General features: G+C 38.3%; 1 protein-coding gene across 1 annotated transcript in view; it reads right to left on the bottom strand.

The window, feature by feature from the left end:
- Positions 1 to 20,464, bottom strand: part of LOC126355264 (chaplin-A-like) — a 79,257-nt gene extending 58,793 nt beyond the window's left edge. Inside the window, exons 1-4 of the mRNA XM_050005552.1 lie at positions 20,413 to 20,464; positions 18,980 to 19,016; positions 13,182 to 13,325; positions 12,984 to 13,089 (exon numbers count right to left, since the gene is read on the bottom strand). Coding sequence (XP_049861509.1) covers positions 12,984 to 13,089; positions 13,182 to 13,325; positions 18,980 to 19,016; positions 20,413 to 20,464 — 339 coding nt within the window. The remainder of the gene's footprint in view (positions 1 to 12,983; positions 13,090 to 13,181; positions 13,326 to 18,979; positions 19,017 to 20,412) is intronic.
- Between the last annotated feature and the right edge of the window lie 2,720 nt (positions 20,465 to 23,184).

Raw genomic sequence — 23,184 nt, 5'->3', positions numbered from 1 at the left:
TATAGATGGAGGTAGGAGTGCACAGAGTCTGGAAGGAATGTGGGTGCTCCCATGGTAAGGCAAATGAGGTTAAGGTAATTGAGGATGTCAGCCAAGACGGCATCTATGAAAGGTTAGTGGAGAGCCTAAAAGGGGATGGTGTGCATTACAGTCAATGAGCAGCAGGACAGGGTGAAGAAGATGCCTAATAAGCTGGATGAACTCTGCCCATGACACTGAATGACTGCGGGATTTAAACAGTACAAATGGATACGTTCAGGTACGGAAGTAAAATGAACACTGGAATAGCTTGAAGCTGTGTGTCAGGGAGACTATGATCATCATTCTCAATTAGCAAAATCTGTCTACTACATTATGTATAAGAAGTGTTTGGGGGATGGGTGTGGATCTCAAAGCTGACTAGAAAGAAATGCGAGAACTCGAAGCAGTCATTAGGACGCAGTTTTGTTTTGTGCAGGCACAGAACAAGCAGAGGTTGCGATTCCTAGAGCAGACGGAAGTCCTCTTTTTGGATCGAAGGCCACAAACATTCCATTGGAAGAGTGTCATGATTAGGGAAGGGAAGAGGGGGAAGAAATGGAGGGGTGTCACCTCAGCAGCTATGGAGTGGCAGCTTTCAAAGGATCACTGCTAAAGGGCACAGAGGCTGGATTATACTCCTGTACAGAGTTGTTGTCACTCTCCTTCTGTCTGTCCTCAGAGTCCAGAGCAGAGAACAAGCAGAAGAGGTGACACGGTCACTATTGAAACTGATGCAGCAGAGAGGAGAAGGCAGACAGGCTACACAGTTGGCTGGGTGTAGACACGACCTACAATCGTGGTTGCAATGATTATACTCATAGCAGTGCAGTGGGTTCTGAATGTATTGTCTGACTAAGATATTTCGGGCAACACTTATGCAAATTATGGAATTGAGTGTGAGAGAAATGAAATTTCTGCACTTTTTGCATATGGGCTTCACTCTTAGATTATATTCTTAAAGTACCTGTAGCTAAAGTCATGAAATTTATAATGTCTTGTGATAGAGAATAGGCCACGGCCTTTGACAGAAACACCACTCTAATAAAAGTGAGAAAAAGAGTGTGTGTTTTCTCTAAGAATGCCTCTGATGATGATGACTGGTTTTCGGGGCACTGAACTACAATATAAGCAGTGTCCATGCAAAGTCCCAATTTTTACACAGTCCAATTTTTTTACACAGTCCAGTCTGGAGACTGTCATGAATGATGATGATGATGATATGATGAGGACAATGGCACACTACTTCAACAGGCGCCCCTCTCAGTGGGGAGCGCATCTGCCTTGTGTGATTGTTCACAACTCAAGTCACACCTCCTGAACACCTGACAGACAGATGGACGGACGGACCAATCTGTAATTTGGGAAGGTAGCAGCTGAGGCAATCACCCCTCCTTGGGCCTTGCCTGTCCTAGAATTTATGTGCAAACCTTACCTGTTGACCTGGGGCTGGGATATGGGTCACAACATTGTATTTGGTGGTGTGCTCAGCAACAGGGTGGTACAATCATTTCTTGGTCACAGTTTATTAGTGGCCATTCATGCAGACAGGCAACTTGTTGTTTATCACCTCCTTGTAGAACGCAGTACAGTGGTTACAGCCTAGCTTGTGGATCACATGACTGGTTTCCCAGGTTGCCTACCTTTAATGGGATAGGCTACGTTCATGACTGGACTTCAGTAGGTGGTGGTGATGGGAGGATGTGTGGCCAAGCCCTGCCTCTAGATCTATTACAAGGGCATGAGACATGAAGCAAGGGAGTTGGAAGCAGATATTGTGTAGGGATGGACTAGGGCACTGTAATAGCATTGTGGGGGTTGTGGGAAGCATAGTGGGTAGGAAATTTCACATTTCAGGACACAATGAAAGGTAGTGAGAACCCTGCTGGAGAATGTAGTTCACTTGCTTCAGTTCTGGGTGGTACCAAGTCACAAGTGAATGCTCCTCTGTGGCTGAACAGTCAGACTTTGTGAGGTGGGTGGTGACTGGAAATAAATGCCACAATGTTGGAAGGGTAATTACTGTCTGTAAAGACATGAATGACACCCTTTATATTTTAAGGCTCTGTGGAAGGGGTTTCTTGGTATGGAATGAGTGGCAGGTGCCTATGAGGAGGAACTCCTAGTGGTTGGTAGGTTTGATATGGACAGACATACTGATGAAGTCATATTTCAGGTGGAGGTCACATTGAGGAAGGTGGCTAGTTGGGTAGAGTAGGATCACATGAAGCAAATGAGAGAGAAGGTGCTGTGGTTCTGGAAGAATGTAGATAGGGTGTCTTCACCCTCAATCCAGAGCACAAAGATGTCATTAAGGAATCTGAACCAGGTGATCAGTTTGAGGGTCTAGGTGTTTAGGAAAGACTCCTCTGGATGCCCCACGAATAGGTAGGCATAGGATGGTGCCACGGGGTGCCCACAGCTTTTTTTTTAACAGAGGCCTTGTTAGGTGAAAGCTCTAATCCAAAGACTAACTTTGTTGTGTCTATCTGTGACTCAGAATCTTGGCTACACGGTGAGTAGCAACTATCCTTTTCACAATATTATTGCAAACAAATTTAGTGTTTCAGTCTAGTCCACAGATGTCTAACACTTTCAGACAAAGAGATCCTCACCAAAGAATTACATCACATAAGAAAAGTGTTACAAAGAATGAGTAGCCACATGATCAAATTGAATGGGTGTTGCAGTGAAATTCAACAACAGCTGAATAAGAAATTGAGAGTGAGAGTGTAAGAGAATCCAAAAACTACTTTTTTAGCTTATGTTGACCCAATATATGAGAAGATTGGGAGACTCCTATGGATACACAACATCCTGTGTATTTTTTTCTTTTCAGCTAGGATAAGAAGTCTCCTTTGTAACATCAAAGATGAACTAGATAGAGCACCAGCAACACAACCAAGTGAAACAAAGAAGTAAATCAAATGTCACCAAAGTCTGCTCTGAATATAATCATGAAATGAAATGTGGTGAGACCATTTTCATGTTGGACACTTCAGATAGCTTGAACAAAGTCATTAAAGCTCTAGTGGGTGCACCTACGTATAAAGTGCACCAACTGCAAATAACATTCTATTGTATCACTTGATTGTTATTTTACATTTGGGAGTCCACTTCTCTTTCTTCATTATTGCTTTAGCTAACACATTGGAAAGCTGTGTTGTTACACGTCCAAGTGAGCAGCAGTATCATAAAATACACAGTGAACCAGGTGAGAAAAAATTACAACCTGTGAAAGAGAAGACCCAGAGTCTGAGATAGCAGCACAACCCCTTAATGAGGCAATTGCCTATGAGATAAATAGTACTTGAATATATGTCTGGCTGGGATCTGATGCAACTGTGATGTTTGATACACTGAGTAGGTCATAATTGTGCAACAACACTCTTAAGCGGCAACAGAGTTACACAATCAAGATTATTTTGTTATTGTTTAGTTAAAAAGTGACTCAGCCAATATAGCAGGGGTTTATTTTATCATTGCTTGGTTAAATTAAGATTAAACTGTCATTTTTCTCATAAGTGTTTACCTCAGTAACAAGACAGCCACCCTTTACATGTGTATAAAGTACGCCACAAGCTTGCTCGCGTTACAAAAATCAGCACAACCGCCAAGGGTTAAGGAGTGTTGAAATAAATATGTCAGAAAATCTAATAAACATAAACAGTCATTTCCATTTAACAAGGCTTGGAGTGCAGTGTTGAATTTATTAAGCTCTCACTGCCAACCAAATTCACTAGTGCTGAGATAAACACACAATAGTTGCATGTCATGGAATATCGGAGTAGTACATGAAAGGGCATAGTGGATATGAGCAATCAAACTTTGTTGTTGGTCATGTACCACTATCAATAACAAAGGCTTCTTTGTCGGGTTGGATACCTAGCACTGAGTTCATGTAACTCCAGACATGCAGCACCTGAAAGGGCCTGCTCAATATGTCATCAAAATATTATGCATAAAATGTTAAAAACTCTGCAGGACTCCTGGAAGCACAGAATTAAACACTGACAAGGCTTCCCCATTAGATATTTTCAAGTAGGTGCTAAGATATGCTTATGTAAAATTCACAATGTTTCATACTATATTTGTGACACTGCAATAGACTGCATCATCACTTTAAGTACGTGGTCTGGACAAGAGGAGGGGGTTAAGCTTTGGAACTTCTGCCAAGTGTGCCACACTACCTTGATGAAGGTCTGTAAATGATGAACCATGCATACAAATTCAAGAGCTTTTAGAATTTCCAGAAAATGTAACAAAGTAATAAGAAAATAATACTAACTGCTAGTGGTCCTCCTCAGCCAAATGAGCATTTTCCAAAAGACAAAGGAAGATACTTTTCTTGTAATTACTGTAATGTTGGAACTTAACTGACCTCAAACTTCACAGTGATTTGTTAACATGTTCAGAGAAACAGCAAATGTAATGACTGTATTGTCTATTCTGTGGATCAATGAAAACAGGTTTTTTACCTGTCGGACACATATTTTTATGTACTTGGTAAGGGCTTGATGCCAAAATCATGACAGTAATGAAAATAAAGAAAAAGAAGATAAATTGATGAATGAAGTAGGGCATTACTCATCTTACAGAAAAACCAACACAATTGATGCCAATCATTTGAAACTAATGTCATCCTACCTTACAAAGCTCCCAAGGGTAGCTCCAAATGGGTATCTCAAAACACAATGTCTGGAAAAAACTGTAGATCTTGTGCTTATTCCACAAAGAAGTACAATGGAAATTATGAATTTGAAAGTAGTAATGAATGGTGAACTTGAAGTCCAACTCCTACATAATAAAGAATGAAGAGAGACACAAAGGTCACTAAAATATAATGCAGACAGACTCGCTACACCAAAAGAATCTGTTAAAAGCTATTAGCATGAAATTAAACTGACTAAACATGGCCCCTGGCAAAAAGATATCCACAGTGATCAATAATGCTGCACAAAAAATATTTCAATCTATAGAAAATTAAAGGAAAATATGGGGGAATGAAATATGCAAACAAACCATAGCAGAGAGGCCTGAAAGGCAAGAAACATGAAAAAGCTCAAAGAAAATTCAAGATTATGATCAATTTAAACAACAAAGAAAGAAAATAGCCAGATTAATCAGAAATACCAATGAGCATTTGAAAATGAGAAACTTTTGCACATAGACAAAACTTTGTAATAATCGTTCCCATGATTTTTAACAAACTTTGAAAAACAAATGACATGGATACCAGATTGCAAATGTGTTTCTAAAATGGAAACGGCCAAACTGGGTTGAGCAATACTGGAAATTATGATATAATGGCAAGATATCATTATCAGCTTCTGAACTGTTCTGAACAAAGTCATACATCTGAATTATGAGATATTAATGAAAATTCTGAAGTTTTACCACCAGCTATGTAAGAATCTGAAGAATTACTTAACACCCTCAAAAATAACACAGCTTGTGGAGAAGATTCTATTACAGCTGAACTTTTGAAGTGGTCTTTGCCAAATAAAGCAAATGAGCTAGATTTACTCTTTGATGAAACCTGGAAAAAAGAAAAAAAAATTCCAGAGAATGGAGATTTGCCTTGATACATCCACTGCACACGGAAGATAATAAACAGGATGTAAACAACTACATAGTAATCTATTTACTGTCAGTAGCATCTAGGTATTTTCCAAAATTGTATTAAGCAGAATAACAACAACACTAGATGACCATTTAGGTGAATATCAAGGTTGTTTTAGGAAGGGATGGTCATGGTCATAACAAATATTTAATCCCAAGACAATAATTCATCATCAGTTACTTAATTCAAAGGACACTGTAGTTATCTTGTGGATAACAAGAAGGCTTTTCATTAACTTGACAGAAAAACTATAGATAAAAATGTGGCATCTACTACAACACAAATTTCTGTAAGAAATAGGCAGTAGAACTGGCTTAAAGACTTATATAGGACAAGAACAATTTAACAAATGGTAAGAAAGCTAGAAATCCCTGAAAAGAGATGTCCAAATAGAGAGGGTAAGAAAAATTAAAATATGTAGGGGAGATAACACAAGAATGTGATTTACAAAATTATGCAGTACAAAAAAATTTGAATACATTGGGGAGAGCATAGATCATCACTAAGTAACTATGGAATAAAAAGTGCCTCACAAAAATTGCAAAGATAAGGCATTACAACAACAGTAATGAAGTCACAATGATTATATTCAAGTGAATGCCTAGCAATATACTGCAATTTAGATAAATTAGTAGTATTACAAAGGAGAGTTACAACGAAAATATTAAGACCACAAAACACAGCAGAAGGTTGGAAATTACAAATTAATGTTGATATACACTGTAATACAGAAAATATTTCAAATTTAGCTGAAACTTAAACATGGTCCTGAAATGGTCTATTCACAGGGAAAAAAATAAAAGTTATCCATGATCTTCATACAAATGTTCCTTTTTTTGTTTGTCAATCATTGTTTTCTTTGTTAAACAATGGAAAATCCAGGTGGAATATAACAATATATGACAAAGGCCTTACTGGCCAAAAGCTATGAGTGTGTGTATCTTTTTAATGTGACTATCAAGATTCAGCACCTGTGCTATACGGTTTTCTTTGTATTTCAAATAACCTGTTTCAGACCCAAGATGTTATATGCATATTTGAGAAAGTCAAATAGTGACAAAAGTAATAAGATTATAGTTGAGACGAAATTTTGCAGATTAATATGTGACAAATTTTTCCCACGACAGTACTGCGCCATACTGGAATGAAGCAGCATGCAGATTCAGCCAAAACCTTCCCTCCACTACACACCGTCAGGTGGCTTGCAGAGTATGGGTGTAGACGTAGATATAGACCAAGAAGGAAGAAACATTCTCTAAGCCAAAGAGGGTGCAATTTTGGAATTACATAGAAGGAACATTGTGGGCACAGTATGTTGTTGCTGTGGTCTTCAGTCCTGAGACTGGTTTGATGAAGCTCTCCATGCAACTCTATCCTGTGCAAGCTACTTCATCTCCCTAGTACCTACTGAAACTTACATCCTTCGGTATGTGTTTTGTGTATTCATCTCTTGGTCTCCCTCTACAATTTTTACCCTCCATGCAGCCCTCCAATACCAAATTGGTGATCCCTTGATGCCTCAGAACATGTCCTACCAATCGATCCCTTCTTCTAGTCAAGTTGTGCCATAAACTTCTCTTCTCCCCAATCCTATTCAATACCTCCTCATTAGTTGTATGATCTACCCATCTAATCTTCAGCATTCTTCTGTAGCACCACATTTCGAAAGCTTCTATTCTATTCTTATCTAAACTAGTTATCGTCCATGTTTCACTTCCATACATGGCTACGCTTCATACAAATACTTTCAGAAACAACTTCCAGACACTTAAATCAATACTCGATGTTAACAAACTTCTCTTCTTCAGAAACGCTTTCCTTGCCATTGCCAGTCTACATTTTCTATCCCCTCTACATCAACCATAATCAGTTATTTTGCTCCCCAAACAGCAAAACTCCTTTAGTACTTTAAGTGTCTCATTTCCTAATCTAATTCCCTCAGCATCACCCGACTTCATTCGACTACATTCCCTTATCCTCATTTTGCTTTTGTTGATGTTTATCTTATATCCTCCTTTCAAGACACTGTCCATTCCATTCAACTGCTCTTCCAAGTCCTTTGCTGTCTGACCAAATTACAATGTCATCGGTGAACCTCGAAGTTTTTATTTCTTCTCCAAGGATTTTAATACCTATTCCCAACTTTTCTTTTGTTTCCATTAATGCTTGCTCAATAAACAGATTAAATAACATCGAGGACAGGATACAATCCTCTCACACACCTTCCCAACCACTGCTCCACTTTCATGACCCTCAACTATTATAATTGATATCTGGTTCCTGTTCAAATTGTAAATAGTGTTTCACGCACTGTATTTTACCTCTGCCACTTTCAGAATTTGAAAGAGTATTCCACTCAAAATTGTCAAAAGCTTTCTCCAAGTCTACAAATGCTAGAAACCTATGTTTGCCTTTCCTTATTCTTTCCTCTAAGATAAGTCATAGGGTCAGTATTGACTCAAGTGTTCCAACGTTTCTAGGGAATCTAAACTGATCTTCATCAAGGTCAGCTTCTACCAGTTTTTCCATTCATCTGTAAAGAATTCGCATTAGTATTTTGCATCTGTGACTTATTAAACTGATTGTTTGGTAATTTTCACATCTCTCAGCAACTGCTTTCTTAGGAATTGGAATTATTATATTCTTCTTGAAGTCTGAGGGTATTTCGTCTGTCTCATAAATCTTGCTCACCAGATGGTGGAATTCTGTCAGGACTGGCTCTCCGAAGGCCATCAGTAGTTCTTATGAAATGTTGTCTACTCCGGGGGCCTTGTTTCGATTCAGGTCTTTCAGTGTTCTGTCAAACTCTTCAGGCAGTATCGTATCTCCTATTTCATCTTCATCTACATCCTCTACCATTTCCATAATATTGTCTTCAAGTACATCACCATTTTATAGACCCTCTTCATACTCCTTCCATCTTTCTTCTTTCCCTTCTTGCTTAGAACTGGGATTCCATCTGAGCTCTTGATACCCATACAAGTGGTTCTATTTTCTCCAAAGGTCTCTTTAATTTTCCTGTAGGCAGTATCTATCTTACCCCTAGTGAGATAAGCCTCTACATCTATACATTTGTCCTCTAGCCATGCCTGCTTTGCCATTTTGCACTTCCTGTTTATCTCATTTTTGAGACGTTTGTATTCCTTTTTGCCTGCTTCATTTACTGCATTTTTATATTTTCCCCCATCATCAATTAAATTCAATATTTCTTCTGTTACCCAAGTGTTTATACTAGCGCTTGTCTTTTTACCTATCTGATCCTCTGCTGCCTTCACTACTTCATCTCTCAAAGCTACCCATTCTTCTTCTACTGTATTTCTTTCCCCCATTCCTGTCAATTGTTCCCTTATGTTCTCCCTGAAACTCTGTACGACCTCAAGTTTAGTCAGATTATCCAGGTCCCATCTCCTTAAATTCCCAACATTTGCAGTTTCTTCAGTTTTAATCTACAGCTCATAACTAATAGATTGTGGTCAGTGCCCACATCTGCCCCTGGAAATGTCTTAAAATTTAAAAACTGGTTCCTAAATCTCTGTCTTACCATGATATAATTTATCTGATACCTTCTAGTATCTCCAGGCTTCTTCCATGTATACAACCTTCTTTTATGATTCTTGAACCAAGTGTTAGCTATGATTAAGTTGTGCTCTGTGCAAAATTCTACCAGACGGCTCCCTCTTTCATTTCTTAGCCCCAATCCATATTCACCTACTACGTTTCCTTCTCTCCCTTTTCCTACACTCGAATTCCAGTCACAAATTACTATTAATTTTTTTAAATTCATTATTAAACCTACTCCTGCATTACCTGTAGTTGATTTTGAATTTATAACTCTGTATTCGCCTGACCAAAAGTCTTGTTCCACCTGACACCGATCATTACTAATTCCCAACTATATAGAACTTCAATCTATCCATTTCCCTTTTTAGATTTTCTAACCTATCTGCTAGATCTGACATTCCACACTCCAATCCGTAGAATGCCAGTTTTCTTTTTCCTGAAACATCATTCTCTTGAGTAGTCCCCGCCCGGAGATCCAAATGGGGGATTATTTTACCTCTGGAATATTTTGCCCAAGAGGACGCCATCATCATTTAACCATACAGTAAAGCTGCATGCCCTTGGGAAAAATTACAGCTGTGGTTTCCCCTTGCTTTCATCCATTCGCAGTACCAGCACAGCAAGGTTGTTTTGATTAATGTTGCAAGGCCAGATCTGAAAATCATCCAGACTATTAACCATGAAACTACTGAAAAGGCTGCTGCCCCTCTTCAGGAACCACATGTTTGTCAGTCCTCTCAACAGATACCCCTCCATTGTGGTTGCACCTAGGGTACGGCTATCTGTATCGCTGAGGCAATGGCAAGGTCCATGGTTCTTGGGAGAGAGGGAGGGGAAGGGGGGATGGCACAGTAATAGGAGAGCAATTGCAGCATATGCGAAAAGTAGCAAGTTATAACGTAGGACAAGAGGGGCTTGATATTTAGGCTCATCAGATAAAAAAAAAATCAAGAGAAATTGCTGATTTGACAAAGTTATTTAACACATTACAGTGACTATAAAATTTAAGACTTTTAGCCTTACCTGTATTTGACCTTCACAGCTCCCTCTACTATCAGCTAATGAGACAAAGAGAAGATTTTTTCCAAGGTTTCTTAGAACTTATCTAATTTTTCCCTCTAATAAAAATAGGACCTTGGAAAACTGTCTCTTTAACGATTATTGATGCCTTCTTTATCAAGTCCACAGAAGGTCATGAAATACACTTTTCTGAAGACAAACTGGATGCATTTTTGCAGCCACCAACCTTGAGACATTTCAGTAGTTTCCAGGAGCTTGCTTTGTCTGCATACATAGATAGTCTAAAGCCACACTGATACTGGTATAATTATCCCTATAATTTCTGGAGTCGTCAGTTCACACCTTACACCCCCCCCCCCCCCCCCCACTTTGTTAGACAACAGTAAGCAGTATGTGCCATTTTCTAAGATGATCATTTGTCGTATTTAATGAGTATCAACTATGATGTAACCTATCAATCTGGTAAAATTATGGATCTCACAGTCTAATGTCTACAGTACTGATGAACAATGGTCACCACCAGAAAGTCATTTTTTAGTTGAAATGGTGCATTTAAACTTTTAATCACTTTAGAAACATCCCATCTTGTACATGAAATCTTGTACAGATTCATGCAGCATTTCTGCAAGGTGGGATAATGATAGTTGCTTTATTGTCCTTCATAGTACGTGATGATTTGAGTGATTTATTCCATGATAAAGATATCTGGTTAGGGAGGCACTCAATTGCATGGTTATCAGCATCCATTCAAAGTCCCAATTTTTGCGTGGTCCAGTCCTGATACTTTTTATTCCATATTGTCTCATTCTGGGTCAGTGATATGCCTTCCCCCTACATCTGTGATCACTGTGAAATATGCAATTACATGAAGATGAAGTTTAACTCTCATTAAGATTCAGGTTAATAACCACTCACACACAACACAGCATTAATTTTTAAGGAGAGTTGCTTGTTGTAAATTAATAGCCAGTATGTGACTGGTCTTTGAGAAATGTTTTGGATCATTTAGCAGATAATTTAGACTTGAGATAGCATTTCAGTAACCAGTGCAATAGAGGTTAAAGAGTTTGTGGGGTCAGGAAACAAACCAGCATGGGAGATGTAATTAGAATGGAATGGAGATGAATAGGATATGAAGAAAGGAGTTTACTTGATTAATTAAGTCAGTAACCTGTGGGAAGTATTGTAATTGCTCAAAGCCCTGAGCTGGTGAAAGTTGTGAGCGCCCTGGAATGAGTCCAGGAAGGAGGATGGTGTTAATTACATGCCACAAAATTAACTTTCTGCCAGTGGTGAAACTTACCCTTGTTCCACTGGTCTCTAGAGTCCCCTCTTCAATTTCACGCTCTTCATTAATAGGAGAGAGAACACCTGAACATGATTGACAGAAAAAAATTCGAGTCAATATAAAAAAATACTTAAATGCATAAGTAAAAAGCAAACAAGTGATACACAAAGATTGTTTCAACATTACAGGATAAAGAACAGAATCAATTATTTCAATTTATTAGAGTGCCTACTGATCAGTAAATTACTGAGCATCTAATCTACTGAATTATGGACAATAGTGATAATTACTAACCTTGTTCCAGAAAGCCAGAACTTTATTTCAGTTGCAGGCTGGCTATCTGAAGACTGACTGGGACAAATAAAATTTTACTGTCAACGTTTTAAGTAGTTGACAAAATTTTAATATGTAAAATCCTTTAGTAATATGCTTATAAAAACATACAACTTTATGTTACAGGATTAACTCACTGTGGCATGTGTAAAAGTTAGGAACTGTGTGTATGACTGTATATGCAGCCTCACTAACTGCATGCATACGCCAAAATTATATTTAGCCAGTATTTGACATTAAGAGCACTTAGTGACTTGCAGATAACTTCACTCATCATTCAAATTATCATAAATTTCTCTCAGGGTTACCCAACACAAAGTAATAGCAAAATTGTTTATAACATACTATATTTTTGCTGTTCATGCAGTAAAATTGCCACATCGTAACACATACAATGCGACCCTCTTTTCCTTATTTACAGCTGGGTACACGAAGTCAGGAGAATGAATGGTAGATGAGATAAGGTGCTGTATTTGTAGTGGTGATGTAGGATGAAAAACTGATGGATACAATGACAGTATGGAGTAGGAGACATAATAAGAATGATGTGGATGTGGGTTGTGTAGCATCTCTGTGGTGCCTTATTATCCTGCCTTCTGTCACACAATGCAGGGCTGTCTGTTGCTGGCATGTTAAGAGGCCTGAAACAAACTCAGTGCTGTTAATCTTGCCCAGACAGCCACTGCACAGTTTCTGTACAGGGGCCATGTGATACTGGACAACTTTCCAGTATACCACCACTGCACAGTGTTCATATGTCACTGTGCAGTGGCTCACCAGCCAACCGAAGTCCTAAACTTGACATCAATTATCTACTTCTGAGTGCCATGATTATATTACTAAGAATGCAGCCCACAATATTGTCATTTCCAGTGCAACATACACCAAATGTGCCTAAAACAATGATTGTCAGTTGTTACAGAGTGCTGAACTGGAAGCTTCAAGAATAGTACTCATATTAGGGACAATCTTAAAGTGGATCAGGATAATCTCTACCTTGCCTTCACAAGAGAGCTGTTTCATTTGCTGTGTGTTGTCACATACAACCTGTGCTGCAATGAAACTCTATTCCTCTTGGATACTCGGGAACATCTCTCTTCTTGTGCTTTTTTCATTACTGCTTTGTCCCTGGGAACTTACTTCCAGTGTCTTCTGTTCCATTGGGTAGCCTTCACCTCTGAGTTCTAGTGCTTCTGCACACTTTTTGTATGGTTTTGCTTCATGACCAAAACAGTTTCCATTTCCTCTGAGTTGCAGATGACTCTACATTTTTGTTCTTGCATGTTCTTTGATTCATTACCTTATTATTACTTGTTTTATCTTGTCTCTGTCTTGTACCTCTTCATTTCTTCATTCTGTTGTAATTCTGCCTGTACCACCCCTTCATTGGCTGCTGTTACAGTCACAACATTTCCTCTGGGCACAACAACAACATTGGACTCTAGGACATCACCAGTACAACTTGCAGTGCTCAACTTGCTCCTTGAAGAATGATTCTCATACTAATTTCAACCTTACATCACATCAGGACTATTTTTATGTTGCTTGCAATAGGAAGCTGGTTCACTTACCCAACGCTATCATGTGACTTCTGTGTTGCAAATGAAGTTCTAATGTTATGGCTACCTGGGCATGGATCATCCACAATAGGTTGGATGTGTTACTATGAGTGTGGGTGGCAGATGGGGCAAGGCAGTTCCTTACTGGGCTCCCTGTAGGGAGGTGAGGCAGGAAGACAAACAGACTGGTCCTTGAACAGACTGTAGTGAAAGTCTTAATGGGGAATAATTTATGAGTAAAGGGCCTGGCACCAGAGATAAACCAAGAGACCAAGAAGTGACACTGTATGTACTTTATCAATTGCAAATACACAGATAAGCTGTGTGTTTAATAAGAAATTATATTTACTTTAGATTTCATCTCAGTGTGTATTTTTTCTGTATCATCAATACTCCCCAGACTATGTTATGTTTCACTCTCACTCAGTAGTCCTGGTTACAAAAGCTGGGCTGATTCTGAAAGCCACACATTCCTGGTCTCAACATTAAGCAATGCTGAATGTCGTGTAATGAGCAATATCCACTACACAGTGGACATTTGGAAGCAAGGGATTAGGAGCGAAGTGACAAATCATTCTGTACTCTATGCCAATGTAATGGAAGGAGTTGTGTTAGCTGAACACTGTTAACTTTACGTGCCATCATCATTAGTGCCAACAATGATGTGCAAAGAAGGCAGTGTGACAGTATGCAATTGCTCCTCTTAACTTGTTCCCTCCTTATCACACTTTAGAAAATGTGTATTTGACAGCAGTTTACTGTCTACAGCAGAGGAAGAGTTCAGGCACAATGACTGACTGAATCAGCTCAACAATTTTGTGGACAGTTATATTACTGCATTGAGCTTGCCCACCAATGTTCCAACCAGAAAGCAATGGATCATCTTAGGGACAAGTTATAATGGTGACTTCACTCCAAACCCAATGTCCTACATCTTTACCTTCTTTGGGTTCGTCTCTCAAGGAAGAATGGGCTGCCATTCCTTCACAGAGGTTTGGGTGTTAACAGAACAGTTCATGCCACTATAAAGGAGACGGGTGGACGCACACACCATCTTAATGTTCACTAATATGTGACCTGATACATTTGATTCACAAGCCTCCCCTTGTGGGCTCTCACTGCTACTCACCCACTGAGTGCTTGGCGTCTCCAGCCTTGTCCTCTTGCTCGAGCTGCCGCCGTCTTTCAGCAGCTGCAGCTATACACACACAGAGAGAGGAAAGCATCTTTTAATAACCTTACTTACTGCTCTAGTGAAATGCTTCTTCTACTATTTTGAAATTATAGCTGCAACAACTGGCATATGTGCATCTTTTAACATACACAGTGCCATATTGAGCCTTCTGCTAATCTTAGAAGGAATTACTAAGAAATAGAAAGCCACATACATGGTGTGTGTAAAAAGAAAATTTTTTGACAGTGTCCATTGGAACAACTTTCATGGACCACGCTTACATAAACCACTTTGAAGGAGTGATGAATATACCGATGTCTCTTAACAAAGACTGACATTTTTAAAAAATATGTCACTAATACAGTATGAATAAAGTAACACAAAACAACTTGCGATGCATACGAATATCGTTCATTTGATTTATTAGATTTATTTCCATTTTGTTTATGGTGAGTTACGTCAGGAGAAAATATGCATTGTCACAGCAGCATTGCGTGATAAACTATATGCTCAGCTGTGGGAATAGGTGTTCTGTGGGTCACCACACTGCCCTGCAGTTGTATAGGTTTCCAAAGTGCAGTTATTTTAAAAACTGGTACACTTTCTGAGACATAGAAGAGGAGCCTTGGAAACATTGTAACTGTCGCTCTTGTACAGGGAGGGAGGGGAGGGAGGGGAGGGAGGGGAGGGAGGGGAGGGAGGGGAGGGAGGGGAGGGAGGGGAAGGGAGGGAGGGGAGAGGAGGGAGGGAAGGGATGGAGGGGAGGGAGGGGAGGGAGGGGAGGGAGGGGAGGGAGGGGAGGGAGGGGAGGGAGGGGAGGGAGGGGAGGGAGGGGAGGGAGGGGAGGGAGGGGAGGGAGGGGAGGACAAATGTGTAAAATGAGAAAACACTGTTTGAATTTCAATACTGAAGAAATTTTCATTTGCCACTATTCAATTGTTCATTGCCCTATTCAAGTAGAAGCCAGAAATTTCATTCAATAGATCTAGATAATGTTTCAGTCCAAAGGCTTTCAACTTGTGTATAGTTCTTGGGTACATCCAGCAATGTCTTCTCATTTATGGCTGAGTAATCTTGCAGCTTGAGGTAGCCAATTCAGTGAGGAGTAAGGCACAAACCAGTGCATACACATTGTGGAAGTAAATTGGGGGGGGGGGGGGAGTAGGGGGTTTCTTATCAGTGAAGTGTAGAATTAATTTTGATTGGTTGTGTATAGAAACAACATGTCTAGTCTGTACATATTGCGCATGTACTGCTTTTGCTTTATGGTGTTTCAGGAAACACTTCTTTAAAGCAACCCATCTGTAAGGAAACCCACACTGTCACAGCTCTTTCAGGGATACTGGATATAATAAACAACTCTAACATGGAAGTGTGCTGCAATGTGAGCCAAAGACACAAGTCATCCTAAGGCTATTTCTGGTGAAGGTTTCAAAGAACTAGTCAAATAATAAATAGATCTAGGTGAAAATTTCATAGTATTTCAGATGTACTGAATTCATCAGCACAACACTGCAAATATAAATTATACCTGCTATGTATTGCTGGGAAACAAACCTGTTCCATTCATTAATAGTACTTGCTGTTAGCAACATAATGCTGATCTTACTCTTCTCTTTCGAACTTGCATTCAGTGCTGCTCAGTTCTGTCTCAGGTTTGTTTTTGCATCTCTATTAGTTCTATGTGAACAATGATATTCAGAACTACAGATAGCGTAGCTCACTAACAGACCCACGCCACCAGTGGCAAGGGGCAAGGCACCTCAGACAATGCAACTACATAAACGTAACATATATTTTTTTTTTGGCAGTACAAGAAATATGTATTTTAGTCAAAAATGTTACAGAATTTAAAAACTACAGGCATTTTAGGGTTAAAAAAGGATTAAAAATTATGAAAAAATAGGACTACCTGGTACTGTTTTCCATATAAAGAAAAATTTAGAAGATTATGTGACAATTCAAACTGATTAACACAGTGACATGAAAAATAAACAGGATACCATTATTAATTGCCAAGTTCCAATTAATGATGACAATAAGAAAACTATGAGTGAAGTAAAAGCACTCTGGGAACTTTTGGAAAATACAATATAAAAAATTCCAAAAGCACGTAATGTGATAATGGTGGAGAATATTAAGAGAATATCTAGCCCATAAAGGAACCAACCAGAAGAAGGTCAAGAATAATTAAACTTAGTAGAACAATTCAGTTGAAGTAAATGTCAACTTGTACTAAAAAATTTGATAGTAACAAGAAAATGGGAAATTAAAGCTGATCATTATCTAACGAAAATTGACCTGAATCTTCTCCCTAATAAAAACAAAAAGATACAGAAAACATTCATTGAATGTGGCACAGACAGGCTTAACAACACAAAAGAGACAGTAAAACATTTTTCAGAAGAAATGAAAACAGCTAAATCAGGAAAATGGAAGAATTATCCAAAGAAATGAATAGAGCACTGAAGAATGCATTTGGATTAACAAAAATGGAGAAAAAAGTCTATGAAGGTTAATGTTTTCTGTTGAATTACTAATTATACAAACTTTATGTCCTAGAATGATGAATCACTTGAAAAACACTCAGTTTGCTAAGAAATCCAGAGGTATAGATATTAAGGAGTAAAGAAGTAGTATACTGCAACATAGGAAACACAACTGAATTGCTACAGGAGAGTTGACTGCTATTTTTTGGCCATTTTTGAAGAATGAACAGCAACAGGTTAACCAAACAGATTGTTAAGTATCTTTGGGTCAAAGTGTCAACAATAGCATCGATACAAGAAGTTACGAAAGATTTCAAAAGGAATACAAGAAACGTGTGCAGTAGAAAGGCAGATTTTCAAGAAGCAAGTTTTGCAAATGGAAGGATTCCAAGGCAGGAGGAAGAAGAGGGCAGGGTCATAATGGTCTGAGAAGAGAAAAAGGATAGGTAGTGAGAAGATGAAAGAAACCTGGAAGAAGAAGAAAGAGGAACAAAGGAGTAAGCATTGAAATTAACATGTGGTCATTAGATGTCCCAAAGGCAAAAACAAAAAACCAAAAAAATAAGAACAATTATATCTGCAACATTATTAATACACAACATCAACACCAAGGGCCCAACACACTTCCTTGGAAAACATCTTAAGTTACTTCTACAATGTTCTATGTAATTCTATGTAATGTCCTACCAATAGATATATCCTCAGCCTTGTCACTAGTTTCATTTCTTTTGTACATATCTTAGTGAAAGAACCTATCAACATTTTGTGATGCTGGTACATTAGATGTTAGGAGCACAAATGAGAGACATCTTTAAGCAGCTGATACCAATAATGGTAACAGTGAGCAAACAATGCATGCCTTTAGTCAGCCTTTCCCATCTTTGTGCTTTTTGTTGTTAGTGACATTACATGTGATCTAAGACAAGTTGATATGCCTAGAACCCAAAGGATACAGTCTGCTTTTTCACAATTTTTATGGAGTACATTACCTAATTCTCACCTAATGTGGACACATTCTTTTAGATTAATAGTCAACCTATGAATATTATGTTGACACAAAGCATTAATAGATTTTAATTTAAAATGGCTAAATGGGCTAAATGAGAACAATGGTGCTTACAATAAGTGGTTTCAATGGCAAGTGGCAAAAATTCGTTTAAAAGTAAATTTATTTTCCCTATGAAACCTAGCCACAAAAAATTAAAAATATTAGGTTGGAGCTCAAGTAGCTAGGGTTTTTTGCATGTTGGTATTCTGGTTGCTATTGGTTTATTTATAAATTGTCATTTTGTATTTTAGTTCGCAGTAGCTATTCGATTTTCATATTGTCATTCTGTCATTTCGCATGAATGTGGTTAACTTGTTCCAGTTCCCAATAACGTAGGCAAGTTTTTCTAAGAAGCTCAACTATGAAGAGTGATAGTTGTATACTTAAATATATTTATCTCAAGGTGACAATTTCAATATGTGCCATGTTAATGGAATAAAGGAATTGTGAATTAAATATTACTACTTACATATTGTGCTAATTTGTAATGTTTGCTGATCTTTAAAGTGGAGTACTTTTAAATGTTAATTTGGTACTTAAAAATTTGTCTTCTTTCCCTTTGACCACATTTCCTTCACAATCTACCACATTACACATTTTAAAAGCATCTACACATTTGTAACCAATCATTTGTATTTACGATAACACTGCCAATTTTCAGTATGATGTATGTACTACATAATTAACATCCAGTGTTAAGTCAAAGTATACAATTTTAAAAAACTGTTTTACTGAAATACTGTAGCACATCATCAATGAAGAATTAATGTCAAAGGAAATGATGAAAAATAATTTACCACATAAGAAAATATTGAAGTTGCAAATTTAAAGTGTAATAATGCTACTGAAGAAAGCTAAAAACTCACCTGCCAATAGCTGTGCCATCGGTAACTTCTGCGGACCCTGCAAAAAAAATTTACAAAGATGAATAACTTTACATCAACTGAATTTGAGTGTAAGTCAAACACCTTGAAACATGGCAGTCCTATGTCATCTCACTGCACATGCTCACCTCAGTTTTAATAAGTTGCTAAACTGAAATGATGGAGATAGGAATCAGGTGCAGTGACAAGTAGGTGGATGTGGAATTTTATTAAAGTGAGATTGACAAAAAGTGAATAATGATCCAAGTGAAGAAACACCAATTTTTTTAAACATAAAATTACAGACTGTCTCTGTTAGGGGGTAGGAGAAATTATGTCATGTATAATACTAACAGTGTTCTATAAGTTTACAGGTTACTGATCACAAACAGATCCCAAAATGTTGAGCCATTGTAGTTTGTAGTTAAATGTGGCAGAAATCCGGAATCATATGCCATGTAGTATAGCAAAGTTGTGGCAGCTTACAACTTTAAATTCATTGGTGACTCACTTTCTTGTGTATTGGCAGTGTGATGTTGATAGGATGCTGTAGAGGTCACACAACCAGTGGGAATGCTGACTGAAGCACTTTGAATTTCTTGCAACTGTTGTAATGACTGTATACCTACAAAACTGGAGGACACTGGCCTCAACAATACACTATGATTTTATGAGATTTGTCAATTTACGGGTGTACTAGACTGTCCCACAACATTGCTGCGTTAGAATAATTCATCATCAGAGTCCATATCTTGGAATCCAACACAGTAATAGCTGCACCGGAGGTTAGATCAAGGAAATTTAACATGTTGAAGATGTGCCCACGGATACTTAAGATGCAGGGCCAGCAAGCACGTTTTCAATTTTATTCAGTCATGCAACCCTCTTGGGCAGCTTCTTACTTATGCAGGTAGGTTGTTCAAGGTACATTGTTGGTTAGGTCTTGGATAGCCATTTTCTCTCTATGTGAATCTACATAATGTGTGTTGATTAGCACATGGTCAGTTAGCCCAAAACTGCAGTCAATAACTACTGCAGTTCACATCGCTACAGCAGACTGCAAACTTGATTGAAATATGGCACTGTAGACATCCAAATAGCTATCACTGGCAGTGTCCTGTAAAAAATGTGTCTGACACTACTGGCAACAGTGTATGAGCCTCACTGAATTGTAGCTGTACACACAGAACAAGTGAGGCTGGTGTGTTTCATAGTGAACAAATTGGCGGAAGCCACTTCACGCTGTGGAAAGTGTTAAGGTTCTATGCAGAAATGTATGTCTAATTTACAAAGAAGGTAGTCTAGCTGTCTTGAAGTGGACTGCGTAACATTGGTATCAGTGACATATAAAGCAAAAATACTATGACAGCTTAACACATATCCATAGCAACACTGCAGAGAGGAACAGTGACTGAGTGAAGAAACAACATACTCACATGGGAGTTCCAACACATCCAAACTTTTATATCCAGCAACTAAAGGAACCATATTTCAATTTCGATGTGCAGCATAACCAGCAAAACTATCATGCATAAGTGTGGCAATCCTTACAGGTACTGCTGTTACAACTTTTGCAAGAATCTAATAAAACATTTATACTAAATCCAACTGCAATGTCAATTTGGATTCTGTGACAGGCAAATGGTGAGTCTTACATCACATGGAGAGGAAAGGAAATGTTGAAACTTAAGGCTTTAAAATAATCAATAAGGGTACAGTTTGATAGAACTACAGACAATTCATCTGTACTCCATTTTTGGTGCAGTCGAGCATTTAATTGGGTAACTGTCAGAGCAGTGGCTGTGGACAATTTTTAAGCTTCTTTGTATTTTGGCCAGGTGTATCTCTGTAGTCATTGCTGTCTGAGATAGAAGCTGACATTATGATAGCAGAAACACAATGTGACTAATGTGAACATGTTCAATAAAGAGGTCATTGCAAATTAGGGTCCCAATGGCATTCACAACATGGTGTGAAGGATGGATGGTAGGTATTACATAATGCAGAGTCTGCAGTTGCAATTTTTCTCCATTATAGGTAGAATGATGTCTGGAAACAGATTAATGCTGTAGTCCAGCTTTGGACAAAATATGTTTGTTGCTTGTCTCAACACAAACAAAATGCCATATTGTTTCTTATTCTACGTGAACCATGAGAGCACATGTGTGCTCCATCATACAAATGCAGCACACAGAGAAATTTCAATATTTAAACATGATTAGAAACTACAAATTATCACAATGTCCTGTTTTCTTATATGGTCATCAGAGACATTGCCATTTGAGGGATATATATATATATATATATATATATATATATATATATATATATATATATATATATATATATATATATAGAGAGAGAGAGAGAGAGAGAGAGAGAGAGAGAGAGAGAGAGAGAGAGAGAGAATATAATATTAGAAGGTATATTTTGCACATTTCTAGTCGAGTCCAATGGGTGGCAATGAAAGGGAACTGAGAGATGATTTTGATGTAATGTGAAATAGCCTTAAAAATGGAAATCTGGATTTATTTGTCTTATGTATATAGGCAGGGAGCAAGTGAAGAGGATGTACTATTCAAAACATAAAATTGCAAGAAATTTATTTCAGTTTCAAGAAGAATGTTAAATAGAACTAGCTCAAGTTTTCTTACCTCATGTTCAGTATTTTTCATTGCCAAGGGTTTTTGTGCTAGCTCTCACTAACAGGAAACTGAGCAGCAGAACAAAGAAAGTAAATTATTTTTAGGGCTTTATTTTTTATTCAGAATACCCCATTATTTCTAACTTCAGTCATGTACTCTGACACTGAATCTGTGAAGCACTGGCCATAAATGTCAGAAGAGCCAATTCCCTCCACAGCTTCAATAAAGCAGCACCAAAGAGCATCAGCTATAAATGGTTCATTTCACAGCCAGTTCTCTGACAGAGTTCCTGCTACCTCCAAACACACATTTTACATTGCATTCATGTAAGCAGTCAGTCACAGCCAGTCCATTACATTTATGTCCATGTCGGACAGCTGCTGTTTAATGAAGTAGACTTGTACACAAGTGAATGTACTTTCTGTAGCATTAATTCTTCCCATCAATATAGCATTCACACTACAGGCAGTACTACTTTCTTCAAAATGTTGGCATACTGCCTGCAATTGAGGAAGCATTCCTGCTCCTCTCACAGAAATCCAATCCCTCCAGGAAACTGACTATCTGCTAGTACTGCATGTTATCACCCCTTTTTCTTCATTATGTCTCAACCCTCAGGGCCATTAAACTACTCTTGGACCATTGTAAAACACCGTATCAGTCAAAAGTACATTTTCCCACACCTCGTTCAGGTTGAGCTCTGTGACTGCCACTCAGCACAACACATTTTTCTCACTCAGTTCCTGTATCATAGTGGATATTAGTACATGCTGTACAGCTTTCCTCAGCCTTCAGTGAACTGTCTCATCAGAACTGGCAAGTTGGTCACTCACTACAACTGCTTCATATCTAGGAGAGGGAGTTGTTAGCTCTTACATGCAACCTCTGTGTTGTCCTGCTGTGTGCTCAGTCTCTTCCTGCTCAAACCAGGAATTCTGCCAATATGCCTCTTTCAACATAACTGTTCCAACATCTCTTTACAGTAGTGAATGGCATGCCATACGTCCTATATTCATCTCCAGTCAAAAACTTGTCTCCTTCAATCAGAATGTTGAATGCTTCTGGTGACCTATCACAACTGACTGCTCCTGACGTTATTTCCTCTTGGTGTTGTGCTGATGCCTGGGGAGGAAGTATACATTTTGCCATCAGGAGTGGCAGTGGCGACAGATGTATAACTAAGTCTCAACATAAACCTACGCAGCTCCAGCCTGTGGAGGTGTAGGGTGAGACATTTTAGGGGTCATAGATTCGAATCCCACATATTGCATGTATGATGTTACCTTGAGATTATGCTCATCTGTGCATACCTGTGTTTTTCCCCAAACAAAAATTTGTTTGCTAGTTCTTAACAAACTTAGTCAAATTTGAACAAATAATTGATAACTGTACTGTGCAGTTGCTGAATGCCAGTGGCTATAGCAGACATGTCGAAGTCTAATGTCTTTGAAAGATATATAGATAAAGGGAAAAAGTTTGTCTGGTTGACCTCTTATTGCAGAGGGAACTAAGGTGAAAAGACAGAGGTTGTTAGTTTGAATTTGGTCCAGGGATGAACTATTT

This window comes from Schistocerca gregaria, chromosome 3 (genome assembly GCF_023897955.1).
Source record: "Schistocerca gregaria isolate iqSchGreg1 chromosome 3, iqSchGreg1.2, whole genome shotgun sequence".
Classification (NCBI taxonomy): Eukaryota; Metazoa; Arthropoda; class Insecta; order Orthoptera; family Acrididae; genus Schistocerca; species Schistocerca gregaria.
The sequence above is the reverse complement of the archived record's forward strand: the minus strand, read 5'-3'. Positions and strand labels throughout refer to the sequence as shown.